This window comes from Mizuhopecten yessoensis, unplaced genomic scaffold (genome assembly GCF_002113885.1).
Source record: "Mizuhopecten yessoensis strain PY_sf001 unplaced genomic scaffold, ASM211388v2 scaffold7547, whole genome shotgun sequence".
NCBI classification, from domain to species: Eukaryota; Metazoa; Mollusca; class Bivalvia; order Pectinida; family Pectinidae; genus Mizuhopecten; species Mizuhopecten yessoensis.
Genome location: NW_018407102.1, coordinates 536,422 through 551,402, shown reverse-complemented (window position 1 = coordinate 551,402; position 14,981 = coordinate 536,422). Strand labels below are relative to the sequence as shown.

The 14,981-nt window shown below is 34.3% G+C and overlaps 2 protein-coding genes across 5 annotated transcripts in view; both read right to left on the bottom strand.

Moving 5' to 3' along the window:
* Nucleotides 1–996: 996 nt before the first annotated feature.
* LOC110453923 (NADH dehydrogenase [ubiquinone] 1 alpha subcomplex subunit 6-like) lies at nt 997–4,358 on the bottom strand. The gene is made up of 3 exons (XM_021503168.1): nt 4,208–4,358; nt 2,938–3,053; nt 997–1,317 (listed from the first exon to the last, which is right to left on the bottom strand). Exons 1-3 carry the CDS (start codon nt 4,332–4,334, stop codon nt 1,183–1,185), a joined length of 378 nt encoding a protein of 125 aa, XP_021358843.1. The 5' UTR covers nt 4,335–4,358; the 3' UTR covers nt 997–1,182.
* Nucleotides 4,359–9,489: 5,131 nt separating this feature from the next.
* Nucleotides 9,490–14,981, bottom strand: part of LOC110453918 (vicilin-like seed storage protein At2g18540) — a 29,583-nt gene continuing 24,091 nt past the window's right edge. For 2 of the 4 annotated variants that reach the window (XM_021503153.1, XM_021503154.1), the window contains exon 6: nt 9,490–11,984. In XM_021503153.1, the coding sequence (XP_021358828.1) occupies nt 11,649–11,984 (336 nt within the window). In that variant the 3' untranslated portion in view covers nt 9,490–11,648. Of the gene's footprint in view, nt 12,206–12,947; nt 13,014–14,226; nt 14,365–14,981 lie in introns of all 4 variants that reach the window. The other 2 variants (XM_021503151.1, XM_021503152.1) reach the window with 2 other exon arrangements.

The window sequence follows — 14,981 nt, the reverse complement described above, 5'->3', positions numbered from 1 at the left end:
CAGATGGCTATGCTAACATAGGCATGTCTATGGTATATCAGCTGCTTGGACAATTAAATGTTTTCCCAAAGAATGTCTAGTATATATGCATTTGTATATCAACAATGTGCATGTGCCACGGCCAACACATGCTTCATTTGCACATTTTATATCAAAATAAATTTACACCAAACAACAATATAAAGATGAGCCACAAATCAACTTGATAGGAACTTTTTTCAGTGTTGATTAAAAGTCATCTATTTTATGACAAGATTTTCTTTCTTTATGAAATGTTGATTCCATAAATATGGCAGAAAACTGCACTGTAGTCAGTATATTGTAACTAGCATTTTCCCTCAGTTTAACTTTCGACTTTGCCCTCAATAATGAGGGTGAAACACTATCATTAAAACTAATGTTCTGTAAGAAAAAACATTATAGAGAAATAAAATGTGAATGGTGAAATTAACACTGGAGGAATACAACTTTTAACCAGCATAGGGAAAATTTTCCCTGAACACAAGGTCATCTTTCATGTACATGAGTAATAGTCCTGTACATACCATATATTGTGCTCTTTTATAAGTTTTAGGTGTCAACCTCTGAAACCTTCAATGAGGGAGATATCTCGTATTCCACATTTCCAATGAGGGAGAAAGTGTGTGAAACACGACAGAAACTGCTTTGCTCGATGTATCTGTCCCTTTATATGAATCAAAATAACTCCAAACAGGATTTATTTGATTCAGACACACCTGTTATGGCCATTACACACACCCTGCAGTACCTAGAAAATCATTTGAACACAGGATGTAGATTTTGAGTAAGTGCGAGTTTGGACTTGAATGAGGGTGTTTTGAGGAAGATTGGTAAATTTTGGGAGGCAGGATTGACAGCTGTAAGTCCATACATCATAAGAAACATTCAGCACAATGTTTGGTCTGTACTGCCATTTCAAAAGTCGTAATGTTTACTGTAACCTTTCAAATAACAAACATAAACGGAACCAAATTATGATATTTTAACATTTATTTACAAATAACTACACATTCTTTCACATATCAAAACCAGATGCTCCATTTTGGAAGTGTTGAGGTTCACTGGTGGTCTTGGAAACACTTTATTTTAATACCAGGATCAAAACAAACACTTGCAAGTTTCAGTGTATATATACAAAGTACTAGTTTGGGCCTCCAGATGTTACTGTTCATGACCTTCATAGAACTTTGACAAAAAGTCTTTCGATTTAGAAGCTGCTGAAAAGTCATCGAAAAGCTGCATAACATGATTTCTCTGCTTCCAGTTGTTGACTGTCTCCATAAGTTCCATCTGACCCTGAAGAAAGATATCAGCAGAATATTTCATAAAGGTATTTTTATTCTTGTATACTGTATATAGCTACTTGTGCAAGTATGATGTAAACATTAATGCGATAGGTAAACAATGTGATTAGGAGGGACATTTATCAAAGTACAAAGAATTATTAGTGAGGAATCTGACTATTTCTAATGTTATTTCTAAATGTTATGAATTCAATTACATATTTATTACACATGCATTAGAGGTACCAGAAGTATGTTCTTATTGTACTTTCTATTTTTGACTTCGTATGAGTTTTTAAAATTTTACTATTTATTCACTATGGCAATGACCTCTGAATCTGTTTCAAAGAAAAATTGCTACTGAAGAAGTTGTCCCAGGTAAATTCTAGCATAAAAAACTGTATACTCAATATATATATTAGTGCATTCAAGGACAATTTCTGAAGACAAGTCTCAATGGAAGCCTGCCATATTGATGATTAATTTATATGTACAGGACTATTTGGTTTTTGGGTCCTCTCAGAGGACCTGTAACCAGTTTGCTCAATACATCTTTTTGAGATTGAGGTTTCTGGAAAGACCCATATTTGGTGGTATTGTCATGATCAGTTATTGTACATTAGCGGGCGCATGTAAACTTCTGGTGAGAATGTATACAATATCAGATTTATCTGCTCATAGCCATTCATATAATTAACCACTTATTTCCTCTGATCAGACTTGCAACCAGGAACAGACACTTTTTGTAACATATTACAGCAATCGGGTATCATTGTTTATCATAAATAACCCCAAACTTCCCCATATCGTGTGACATGCATATATCTAAATCCTGGCGGTTTCTGCAGGGGAAAAATACTGGAAATTGTGTGTAAAACAAGGGTACGCCTGTCATACATTAAATGAGCAGTTGTCTGCATGGTTGTACATAAAGGGCTGTAACTCCATAAATTATGATTGGACAATGGTGATTATCACACTTGTCTGAGCTTTCATGACAATGACCTTCCTATGAAGTTTGAATTTAATCCTAAGAAAAACTACTTGAGATTTAGAGCAGACACTGTTACGGAAAGTGGATAAAGGGTCATAACTCTGTAACTTACAGTCCGATAATTGCGGTAATCAAACATTTCTGAGCTGTCTTGACAAAGAACCTTTCTTTGAAGTTTCAAGTTAATCCACTAAAAACTACACGAGGTATTGAGTGGACAATGTTTCAAAAAGTGGATAAAGGGTCCTAACTCTGTAAGTTACCATCGGATATTGTATGTTATCAAACTTGTCGGAGCTTTTATGGTAATGATCCTTCTTATGAAGTTTGAATATAATCTGTTGAGAATTAATGAAGGTATTGAGCGGTCACCAACCTGCCAACGTAATATTGATAACATTTATACGGCCGGTCTTTTGACAGGCGTATAAAAAGGATTCCAGGACATTAAAACAGCTTTACTACACAAATAATATTTCACAGTGATTTACAGACATTGGCTCTAATCAATCAGCATATAGCAACCCAGGCTATGTAGTGAATTAGAAATCTGGTGTATACATGATCACATTTCACAGAGTCCGATACATATTATATGCAACAGTCCAAAATATAATAACATGGTCTTTCTCAATGTACCTTGATGACCAACATGTCAATGACACGAAGATCTTTGAGGTCTTTATTTTTGTTGAACTGACTCCTCAGGCGACTTTTACATTGTGTTGTTGTCAGTGGTATGTGGAAGTTCGTTACTGAAATTGAAAAAAAAAAGATTTGAGGATTCAGGTTATATGACTTTTTATGACATTTCCCAGAAATGACTTTGTTTGTGTCAGGTGCTGTTTAGTAAGGTTATAGTTAGACAACTTTTATATAGTCAGGTATCCTAGCTTTATCTGTTGACACTTGAGTTAAAGAAAGAAAATAACAGTAACATTAAAAAAGCTCTTGTTTTTTATGACCGAATATGGGTCTCCCTCTCCAATTTCGGCATTATTTTCCCCTGGCTATTTCAGCTTTATTTTCCCCTATTTCAGTAAAAAGCCTCGGGTAAGACAATCAAAAATATTTATTGGGTTGAAGATTTCTCTTTTCTTAATATGCATAGCCAGACAGATGCTTTACCAATTAAGATACGACGATCGACCCTGCAGTCCCGTTTACATAAGTGAATATCAAATGTCAAAACTAAACTGAAGGGACTTGTGTAGTAAACATCATTGAAGTCAGCAAGTAAAAAAAACGACGAAAATAATAGGTCTTCATTTGTCCTTTAAATGCTCTACTGCAACTAACGTAGATGCCTCAAACAACAGTCAGGTCCAGTAAACTCTGCCGATTGAGCTATATATTCGCTGTAAATACCTATATAGTAGCTACATTCACTTATAAATTATAGCTGTACAGTACTGTATTGAGCTATTTCAATCTTCATTAAATTGAAGCAAAGTCGCATAAAACAAAAAGGTTTATGGTAATTAGTGTTGACTAAAAAAAGCTTACAGTTAGATGCATACAGTTAGATGTTTATTTTCATTTTTCATAATTGTTAAATTTCAGATTTTTTTTACATCATTATTTTCTAAAAAGATTACTTATATTTAATGACTTGTTATCAACCGTTAATGATAAAATCTTCTTTTATTAGCGACTTTGTTTCATTTTCCTTAAAAAAGAAAATCACATGAAAATAGCTCAAAAGACCTATTTCAGATAGGTAGCTATTATAGGTCTTAATAGTTATATAGCTCAATCGGCAGAGTGGTCTGGACCTGAGAGTTATATTGATTATATGTTCTGTCTAAACCATCATAACTAACAGTCAAAATTAAAACGTGGATTGTGTCGACAGTCATGACTCCCATCACTGCAAAACGGTAAATCTAAAAATGTCTTCAATGTGTACCTATGTATGGCAGTTGTCTGTACCAGGCTCTATACAGATTCAATGCTCTTCTCCGCGATTCTGTCTTGTTAACAGAAAGGATAGGCTTTACTTCTTGTATCCCTCGCAGGACAACCTTGGACGCCATCTTTGATGACCTCTTGTCGACTGTAAAGGGAAATAAGCGGTGCACTTGAACATGGTTATCTCCCTTCCTATGGTGAAACTATTGAAAGTTGAATTTTTTAATTTGGTCTATATAGACACGGACTTAGATAATTTAATTCCGTGATATAGATAAGTAACAAGTCTTTTTCTTCCGTAAAGTAATCGTGATGAGAAATACATATAGCAGATTTTTTTTGACAAATTGTGATTTTGGATGAAATATTTAAAAAACATACATTTTGATTCAAATGAAATCATAAACGTATAACTGTACAGTATACGTCTCTGATGAAATGATGTGATTCAACCACGGACTTAGATAGCAATCTAATCAAATTCAGTGATTCAACTGATAAGCTTCTTAACGTACATTTTATTATTTTGATTGTAATATTTTGATTGAAAATGATCTTTACACATTTTATGTTTCTGTGTGCAATATGCTTTGAATGATTTTAAATACCATGGTTCATTCAAGCAAGGAATTGGATCTAAGCAGAGCCCTATGAAGTTCTAAAGCCAGAGATTTCAGTATATCCGTGATTATAGATACCATTCTGTTGGCGAAAAAAAAATCATTTTTATTATTTTCTGGACATTATACAATTCATTTGCAAATGTCAAGCACATGTATAACATTCTGTTGTTGCCGCAAGGATTGTAATATAGAATCTACCGCCATGTGGTATCTGTACGCCTGATATAGGTATTTCTATCTGAAGCGAAAATGCAATTTTGTTATTTATGAGAAAGTTTACACTTACCAATTACATCAATATTACACTCAGAAAATGAACCGGAAACAAGCTAACAACTTGAAGGTTATATTAATTCGTTATACCTTATAGATGGTGATAAAAAGGCTACTCAAAAATTGATGGGAAATACTCAGAGACGTATAAACGTCTCAGGAAATACTATAATAAAGAAAGATATAATTTCGCTAGGAAGTAGAGATTTCCGATCATAGTGAAGGGAAACCTCTTGGGGTATAGGGTCCTGACAAATTGTAAAAGCTATTTTTGGAAATCAAATAAGGTGTTGCGAGTAATTTATATCAACTTCGGTAAAAATGCCACCTCCCATTGATGGAAAGTGATGCAGTCAAAATATTTGTGACAATTTAAAACTCACCAAGTCAGGCTTTACTCTAAAATGTTTGATATAAGCAAAATAGTTTTGAACACAAGTCAAAGTAGCTCGTTTTCAAAAATAGACAAATTTTCGTTACCGAAGTGTAATAACCTCTAACTGAGTTGGTACTGACTAATTTGGGTAAAATGAGCATCTTATATATTATCGTACTTTGAACATCGCAGTGTGAAAACATGTAAGTCACGTGTACAAAGGGGACTAGAGATAGTGTCTTGAGTAGAGATGATTTTCTCAGCGCTCACCAGCATTTCTTCCGAATAACCATGATGATGATATTTGTCCAGTAACATGTTGAGGTGAAGGGCTTTCAGGTTTGCTCAAACGTATGACCTTAAATATCCACTTTAAAAGTCACAACGGTAATATATATATATATATATATACTTCTTCTGAATTGCAAATTGGCTAAGGGTGATGGTATTTTGTTTGAATCATGCTGGGATGAATAACTAAAAGGTTTGTTCAAATAAATGACAGTGACACACGTTCAAGGTCACAGGGGTCAAACTGGTTAAAACCCCTAAATCACTTCATTTCAAAGTCCCAGGATAATGATAATTAGGCAATAGCATGTTTTGACCGAATGATATGACTGATCCCCTTCAGAGGTCTCAGACAGGGGTCAATGTGTTAAAACCTTCAAACATCTTAATCATCAGGAAGTTTAGGATAATGGTATTTGGTCAATAGCATGCTTGGATGAAAGGCTTTCAACTTTGTTGGAATAATTGACATTGACCCATTTCCAAGATCATGGGGTTCAAATGTGTTACAACTTAAAAACTGTTTCTTTAAAATAACCCAAATGCCTAGAGTGATGATAAATAGCTAATGAATTGCTTGAGTGATTGGTTGTAAAGGGTTTAACTTCCTATTAACAACGAAGGTCATTTAAGGACTGCCTCCATGTGTGTTGTGTATGTGTGCTGGACGCAGGGTATGTTGGCGTATTCGCCTCCTTGTGATAGCGCGGATCTGATGCTGTGTTTATAGTGCTACCCCACTGAAATGCCATGCTGAAGGCAGAGGGTTCCCACATTAGCTGCCTCGTACGGTCATGCAGTAACAGCAGATGTTTTCTTTTCTGGATCACTGACCAGGGGTGGGAATGCTCGACACATTTCAAAGGTAACAGGAGTAACCTCTGATTAACAGGTTGTTTTAGCCAATAGTATGGTTGGAACAATGGCCATCAAGATTTGTTGTGTATAACTGACTTTGATATACTTCCAAGATCACAGATGTTAATTCACTACAGCATTTAAGTTACTTCTTCTCAATAACCTAGAGACCTAGGGTGATATTTGGCTAGAAACTTGTTGGGATGAAGGGCTATCATATTTTTTTTCTATCATTCAAATAAATTGCCTTGACCTGCTTCCAAGGTCACAGGATTCAATACAGATTCAAAAGTTGTAAAGAAAAAAATCTCCAATGATGGCCCTTAATGTGTAAAGATAGGTCATAGATGTGAAATGACTGACAGGTGAGCGATATAGGCCCATTGAGCCTCTTGTCCAAAACATAATCTACCCATTCTTCAAAATTGGAAATTTTACCAGAGAGTAAACTGACTCACTGGATATATATATATCAATGACCATCAATACTTATTTGTTTGGTACCCTTTCACTATTTGTGTAAATAATTGTCTTGTAATTCTTGTAAATAAGATTTTTGAAAGACCTACAGAAATAAATATTTGAGACAATTAGTTGATTTACAAATTTTCTGGTTCTAGTCAATAAACATTGTACTATATGCAAAAAATCCACCAAAACGGAAATGTTTTGTCTTATTTTATTAAATATATGCTGCATATAATATGTACAGTACAATGGGTACAAAAACAACAAATCATTTTCACCTTCACAGAGTGAAAGCCTTACATGCATGTATGAGATTGTATGTCTTGGTCCACCACTGTATTCACAGTAACTTAATATAATTACTGTATACCAGGACACTTTCGCTCAGTCTAATGTTCGCCCTTCACAGTTAAAATCCATGTTAACTTTGTGTGAATATTCGCCCTTCAAGGTAAAATCCATGTTCACTTAGTGTAAATATTCCCCCTTAACAGGTGAAATCCATGTTAACTTAGTGAAAATATTCGCCCTTCACAGATAAAATCCATGTTAACTTAGTGTAAATATTCGCCCTTCACAGATAAAATCCATGTTAACTAAGTGTAAATATTCGCCCTTCACAGGTAAAATCCATGTTCACTTAGTGTAAATTTCGTGCTTCACATGTAATTAAATGCAATGATGAGGTAAACTGTGTAGGTAAATTTGCCGTTATTGCAGAGGGCAAAAAAGGCAAAAATGGCAAAAAATAAACTGTAGCAAAGAATTCCTGGTATACAGTATTATGGTGGTCTGTTGGTTGCTTAGAATTTACAATGTTTATACACAGGAAAACAACCCAATTTATACAAAACATAAACTGCTTGTAGAAAAATTTATAAACATTGTTAAGGTTGGTACCAATATAAACTTTAAACAAAATTGCAATAAAATGTCAACCAATGGATTTAAACACTTTTTTTCCTCTTTAGACTGAAATAAATAAAATGTTAATTCTGAAAGTAGAAATGTGTAGTCTAAGAGAATATCCATAATGGCTACATTTATAGTGAAATAAATGTATTCACATTTATAGTGACATAAATCTATTCCCCAGCTCTATCAAAATCAACATTAGTCATTAATACAGTGTTGAAATTTAACAAAATCTGTAAGATATGCATTGAGCACTGATTGCTGGTATATATATTAGTTATGGCACACCAGTCTGTAAGACCAACATTACAGCACTCTTTAAATTAGTCATTAAAACATAAGGTCAACTTAATTCAGTTTTAGGCTAACCATTAATTAAACAGAATCAAAAATATCTAAAATAATATATTCAACAAAACTGTTCTCTCATGATAACGTAATTCCAGCTCTTACTTTAGTATAATACGGTACAGTGTAGTGTACCCTCACATGCATTCAAAACAAAGATGGACAAATCTGTAAAGATTATAACAATAATTATATGATACTATTCATCATCACTACCGAATTGTCAAATTTTGTCCCTTGCTGATTCAAAATCGAATATATTTCTTTTACTTATTCAAAAGTCAAATGACAGTCAAAGTATTTCCGTTGCTAAGACAACATTCTTGATTTCCCTTGCTATTAGTCTAAATTCCATTGAAGTCTTATCATTTCCCAAGCTACCAGTAATTTTAAAATTTAATATATGTAACAAATTCCCCACCCACTTGCCAAGTCAAAATGCTGCTTGTGACAAAGTATTGTTTATCATACATGATGTGTATTTATCTAAATCTACATTAGTAGTAAATATATACTGACCATTGTGGTGACAGTAACAACACTAACTGAATAAATATGTGTGGAAATCTGTCATTGGTGGAAAAATAATTCTACCACACCCTAAATACATCTACTTCATTACAATCCTTCCCTTGTGTAACCTGGGATCTAATAATACATTTCTTAATCTGAGATTTGACATATCTTAACAATATGACACAACTTCACAAAGAGGAAATGTATCTTATTTTACACAAAAATACGTTGTACAGTACCACGTTAAAAATAGTGAAAAACACCATAAGAGACTGACAATCAGCATATTTCTTATCAGTGAATGACCAGTACTTTAAATACTTAGTGAATCAGGAAACATTTGTATACAATAAGAATTTCACTATTATTGTTTTCTAATTTAAAATATATCCCAACATCAAATTAAAAAAAAAAGTATCTGTACAACTGTGAATTCTTTGTATAAAACATTATAGTATTTGTGTCAGGACACCATCTTTAAAAATAGATTTTCATACTTATCAAATGTTAAAAATATATAATGTAAAATTTCTTCTAGGAAGTTTTATAAAATTACATCTTATACATAACATTGAAAACATATTAACTTGTTTCTTGAGATTTCTCTTTAAAAAATATAATTGAATTGATCAGTATAAATTGATCCATTAATATACAAAGTACCTCAGTTCATATTTTTTTAAACTTTTTAATCAGAGTTGAAAGTGTTGATTAACTGAAACAAATTATCAATGAAATCAAGTTGAGGTACATGATTAAGTTAAATATAAACAGTGAAATCTGCATGATGATTACAAAAATATTTACAAATTAACATGTGTTGCCCTAATTGCTGACGAGCTACATGAATATTTAACTGTCGAGAACATCATAACTGCTGCCATTCGAAATATCAATAACAAAAATAATAACATGTTATTGATAATTAAATTTAAACAGACTTGCTACTGTAAATGTAAAACTTTTGCAATCTTTAGCCTTCTAGAACAGATTTGTCAACACACACTGAGCAGTACTGCTAACTTTATAGATCCCAGTTCTACAGGTTGAATGTGTTCTTCTCTCATTCAAGGTTGAAAAGGAGAAAATAATATCAGGGCAAAAAGTTTCCCATTTTACAGTAACATTCCTTTATCAAAGTTTGTACTGCACCACAACAAATTAAATGTCATGAAAGAAAATGTTGATGCAAAAACTCCCTTTGTGTATGGACTTCCTCTCATACCAAACAACTACTATATGAGGACGAAAAAGGTGATTTATGAAACTCACGTCTTATATTTTATCAAAATATAAATTTCATAACCTTTTTCTGCATAAACAGAAATCTGTTATGATTAAAACCTCATGATAGACTTCCAGATAATATACTTTTTCGCAGCATGGTAGGAAAAATATGGACGCAACAATGTCATGATTTAAACATCCACACTCAACTAATGATGTCCTTGTAATGGAGGAGATATTCATACAGATGATGAAGTAATGGGTGAGTTTACCCTCCAACGAAGATCTAAACGAAGATCTAATGGACAAAATATTGACATTTGAATGAATATGTAAAGAAGGCCAAATTTACAGTCTGAGATACCTGTGTAGTTCAGCTTACACTCAGATGATATAATAGATATTTACACTCATATGATGATGTAATCAATATCATACTCGAGTGAAGTAACAGATCAAATACTTACATTCCAATGAAGATGTAAAGGAGGTGATATTTACAGTTTGATAATTTAATAGTTGAGATTTCACTCAGTCGACATAATAGATAAGATATTTACACTCAGATGATACATATATTTACAACTACTTGTAGATGGTATAGTGGATGAAATATTTACATGGTGAAGATGTAATAGATGAAATATTTACACTTACTGGTAGATGATATAGTTGATGAAATATTTACATTATGATGAAGATATAATTGATGAGGTATTCACATTCAGATAATGATGTAAAAGATGACAATCAGACACACTAGTAGAATCTACATTCATATCACATTTATAGCCAATGAAATGACGAGTTCACTCTCCTACAAACACTCACACAGAAAACATGTACAGTACAGAAATTAACACAGAGTCTAGGCCTCAGTATCACCAACACTTCCAGTCAGCCTTAACCTGAGCTCAGATTTCCCCTATATATTATACATTACACATCAGTATAGGCTTGATGTATGGGTTGGTTTGACAAACTGATTTTTATGATAAACACCAAAGAAAAGTAATACACTCATTGCTTAAATGGTGTTATTGCTAACAGCCAGGTGTGGGTGTTTTTTCCAGAAAATGTATTGTATCAAGTGTATTCAGGTAGAAAGTGTCACTGAAATGTTTCAGTATAAATTTTGTAACTGGCTGTAATAATGAAATAAAATGGTTAGACCTAGTATGTCAGTCTTGATGGTCCCTCTGTACTCTGAATATTATCTTAAACATACATCAATAGTTACAGCAGGATTGTCGAGATTATGGTTTCACATACCACAAAAAGCATGAAAATATATTCACCAAGGAAATTATCCTTTATACAGTAGGTATGTCTAAAACTCAGCTTGACGTAGACTCCAAGTGCTGGTGTGACTGCAGCCTGTACACAGTTACTTACCCTGGACTCAAATCTTACTGTAGTGTCTGTCACATGTACACAAAACCTACTACATGTATATGTAGCATACCGTCTTTTTGAATTTGAACACACCCATGCATACACCCAAATTCAGACCACTAAACATACAAACACACATTCCACACTGATCACGCTTGTGCACATCCTGATATTTGTTGTATCCGTAACAAAAGAGTTCTCCTCTCCTCCTCAAACTGTGCTGCCATCATAGCTTTTTCTTCTTCAAATTTCCTCTTTTCCTGTTCATATAGCTCTGCTCTAATTTTCTTTCTCATCTTTTCACATGCTAACTCCTCCTCTAACAGCTGCTCCCTTTTCCTTCTCACTACATTCTCCTCCTCTGCTCTCCTCTTCTCCTCCTCTGCTCTCCTCTTCTCCTCCTCTAACAGTTGCTCGTTTTTCTTTCTCACTACAATCTCCTCCTCTGCTCTCCTCTTCTCCTCCTCTGCTCTCCTCTTCTCCTCCTCTGCTCTCTCACTCCTGTCCACTAGAACACCTTCCCTATTTTGTGCCTGTATTATTTCCTCAATGGCAGCATTCATAACCTGCTGAGCATCGTTCCTGTCCTCCATGGCAGTGTTAGTCTGCCTCATGGCCTCAAGTTTCTCCACACGTGCCCTGTCAGCCCTGACATCTGCCTGTTCAGCCCTTGTTCTCTCCAAGTTCACAAGGTTGATCAAATGTTCTGGAATATTAAAACAAATAAATATAAAACAAATCACAATCCTAGGAAGATACATTGTCATGTTTCATGGCTAATCCAGCAAAAAAAGTAGCATCTCGGTTGTAGATCCAAACACATGACACTGTGCTATAGAATATAATGACCATATCCAATTACTGTAATAATGAATTCGAAGTTGATCATATTGTTATTGATGTTTATAAAATGTCTATCGACAACATTGCAGTGACCATGACCAGGTGTCACAATGTCAACATTACATCTTAATCATGACATAGATATCAGAAACATAACTTTTCACCAATACATTCTACTGTACATGTTAAATCTTCATAAACCAAATCATCTCATATTCTTACTGACTTGAAACGTCTACAACCACAGACCAGTAACGACATGCTAGTCTACACTCTCAGAGTTATTTCCCCTATATATTTATATTTGTGTGTAAAACTTCTCTGGTGTATAACTTTTCATTTTACTAATATATTACAAACGAATGCATTCTATCCCTCAAAAGGAGGGAACTGATATAGGCTTAGACTTTTCATGTAATCGTTTTAAAATTAAAATTAAAATAAAAAAAACAATGAACGGAATTTCCCTTAGAGTGTCTGACTATTAAGTCTGGGAGTGTAGGATCAAGCCCCAGCAATGGCACCTATACTTTTCACTACTTCCTTCCTATGACACTATAACACATAGACTCTCTGTATTGATATTGTAATGCTCAGAGTATTACCTATGCCAGTACCTTTGATGCGATTCCATTCCTCATCAAATTCTGCCATTGTTGGTTCTCTCTGGTCTGGAATTTTCAAAAAGAAAAAAAAATCAATGTTAAATATATCAATACATGAGAGACATGAGTATGCACGAGGACAGAAAAATGCACAACATAAAGGTTTGGGTTTTGAACCTGGCACAGCAAGTTCTAGGTGAGCACGAAGATCAATGAGCTACATGTACTTGGTCACTGGTAAATGACTACTTACATTGACAATACACTTCTTACTACTGTTTTGATATCAATATTCAACAGGATTTCACAAGTTTATGAGGCATTTGATCAATTTCCCAATATAAATGCAAATATACATGATGTACATATCTAATAAACATGCATCTGGAAAAAAATCCTCCCCTACATTCTTCAAATAGTACTTTGTTGTTCGTGAATAGACAAAACCATTCCAATCCAATGTAAAAAGGGTGTCTGCACATTTACTGCAGTACAATGTTGTATGATGTGTGATTTTCTATTAAACATATAGCAGTAGCAAAAATGGTTTGTCTAAAAGACTAGTGGAACAGACAGTAAGTTTTCTACGTGTAAATATCAACATAACTACATACAGTATGTTTTTAATTAAAACACTGTTACACAATGCAAGCATTGGACAGTAAATATACTAATTTCTTTCATTTCCGTTTGTGTAAGAAAGAGCTGTCCAGGGTAAGAAAGGGGTGTAATAAATTTCTATCTTACACCCCATATCACGTGACGTGACATGGCAATGGCTGAACAATGATCTGACGTCTAAATTCAATTGCCGCAATGTGGAAAAGACGACGTGATGAATTTAAAACCTTTTACGATATATTTACCGTACATATTAGAAGGATGAGATTAATTTTTCTGCGCAAACATTGCTTGCAAGTATGGGGTACGCTAAATATGGCTGCATGATACGTTTTCATCTAAAAGGCTCCGGGGAAAAATTAACATCTTCAGAATGGTAGCTAGTTCAAACGCATTTCCATGCTTTCTGAGCTTATTCTGGTAATTGGAATGAGAGAAAAATACTCTTTCATGCCCAAGGGTGTAGGATAAGGAAATCACCCTCGTAATTTTCAAATTTAATAAAATATGCCACACGATTTAAATTATGATGATAAAATATCCGATATATGGAATATGTACATGACAGCCCATATGTATGAAAAACTGTAACAAAGTACAGTGATTTTGAAATAACAATATTTAAATGATATCCATAATGCACTTTTGCATAACTTACATTGATCAAAACATTCATGGAGTACAAGCTTGACATCAGCAGAGAAGGCATACTTCCTCGTCCCAACATAAACATTAACCACAGCATCCTCAGTCAGAATCAAGGTGTCCAGCAGGCTCATAAAGGTGATCTCCTCACCTGTAACACAGAGGTTTGTAAATAACAGGTAAGTACAAGAATGATGACATATAGAGAGAAAGTGTTGATAAAGTGATTAAACTTGTGCATAATTCCTCGTCTTAATATGGAAACAAAAACAAGAAAGATACATAATGGTTTTCAAAGATGTGATGCTGAGTATCTGAGGATATACATGTAAATGACATGGAGAACTAAGGGGTATATATACATGTACTCGATGAGGGGGACTGAGGGGTGAACATGTACTTGATGAGGGGAACTGACGGGTGAACATGTACTTGAAGAGGGGGACTGAGGGGTGACCATGTACATGATGAGGGGGATTGTGGGGTAAACAGGTACTTGATGAGGGGAACGATGCTGAGTATCTGAGGATATACATGTAAATGACAAGGAGAACTAAGGGGTCTATATACATGTACTCGATGATGGGGACTGAGGGGTGTACATGTACTTGATAAGGGGGACTGAGGGGTGGACATGTATATGATGAGGGGGACTGAGGGGTGAACATGTACAAGATGATGGGGACTGATGGGTATACATGTACATTATGAGGGGGACTGAGGGGTGAACATGTACAAGATGAGGGGGACTGAGGGGTGAACATGTAC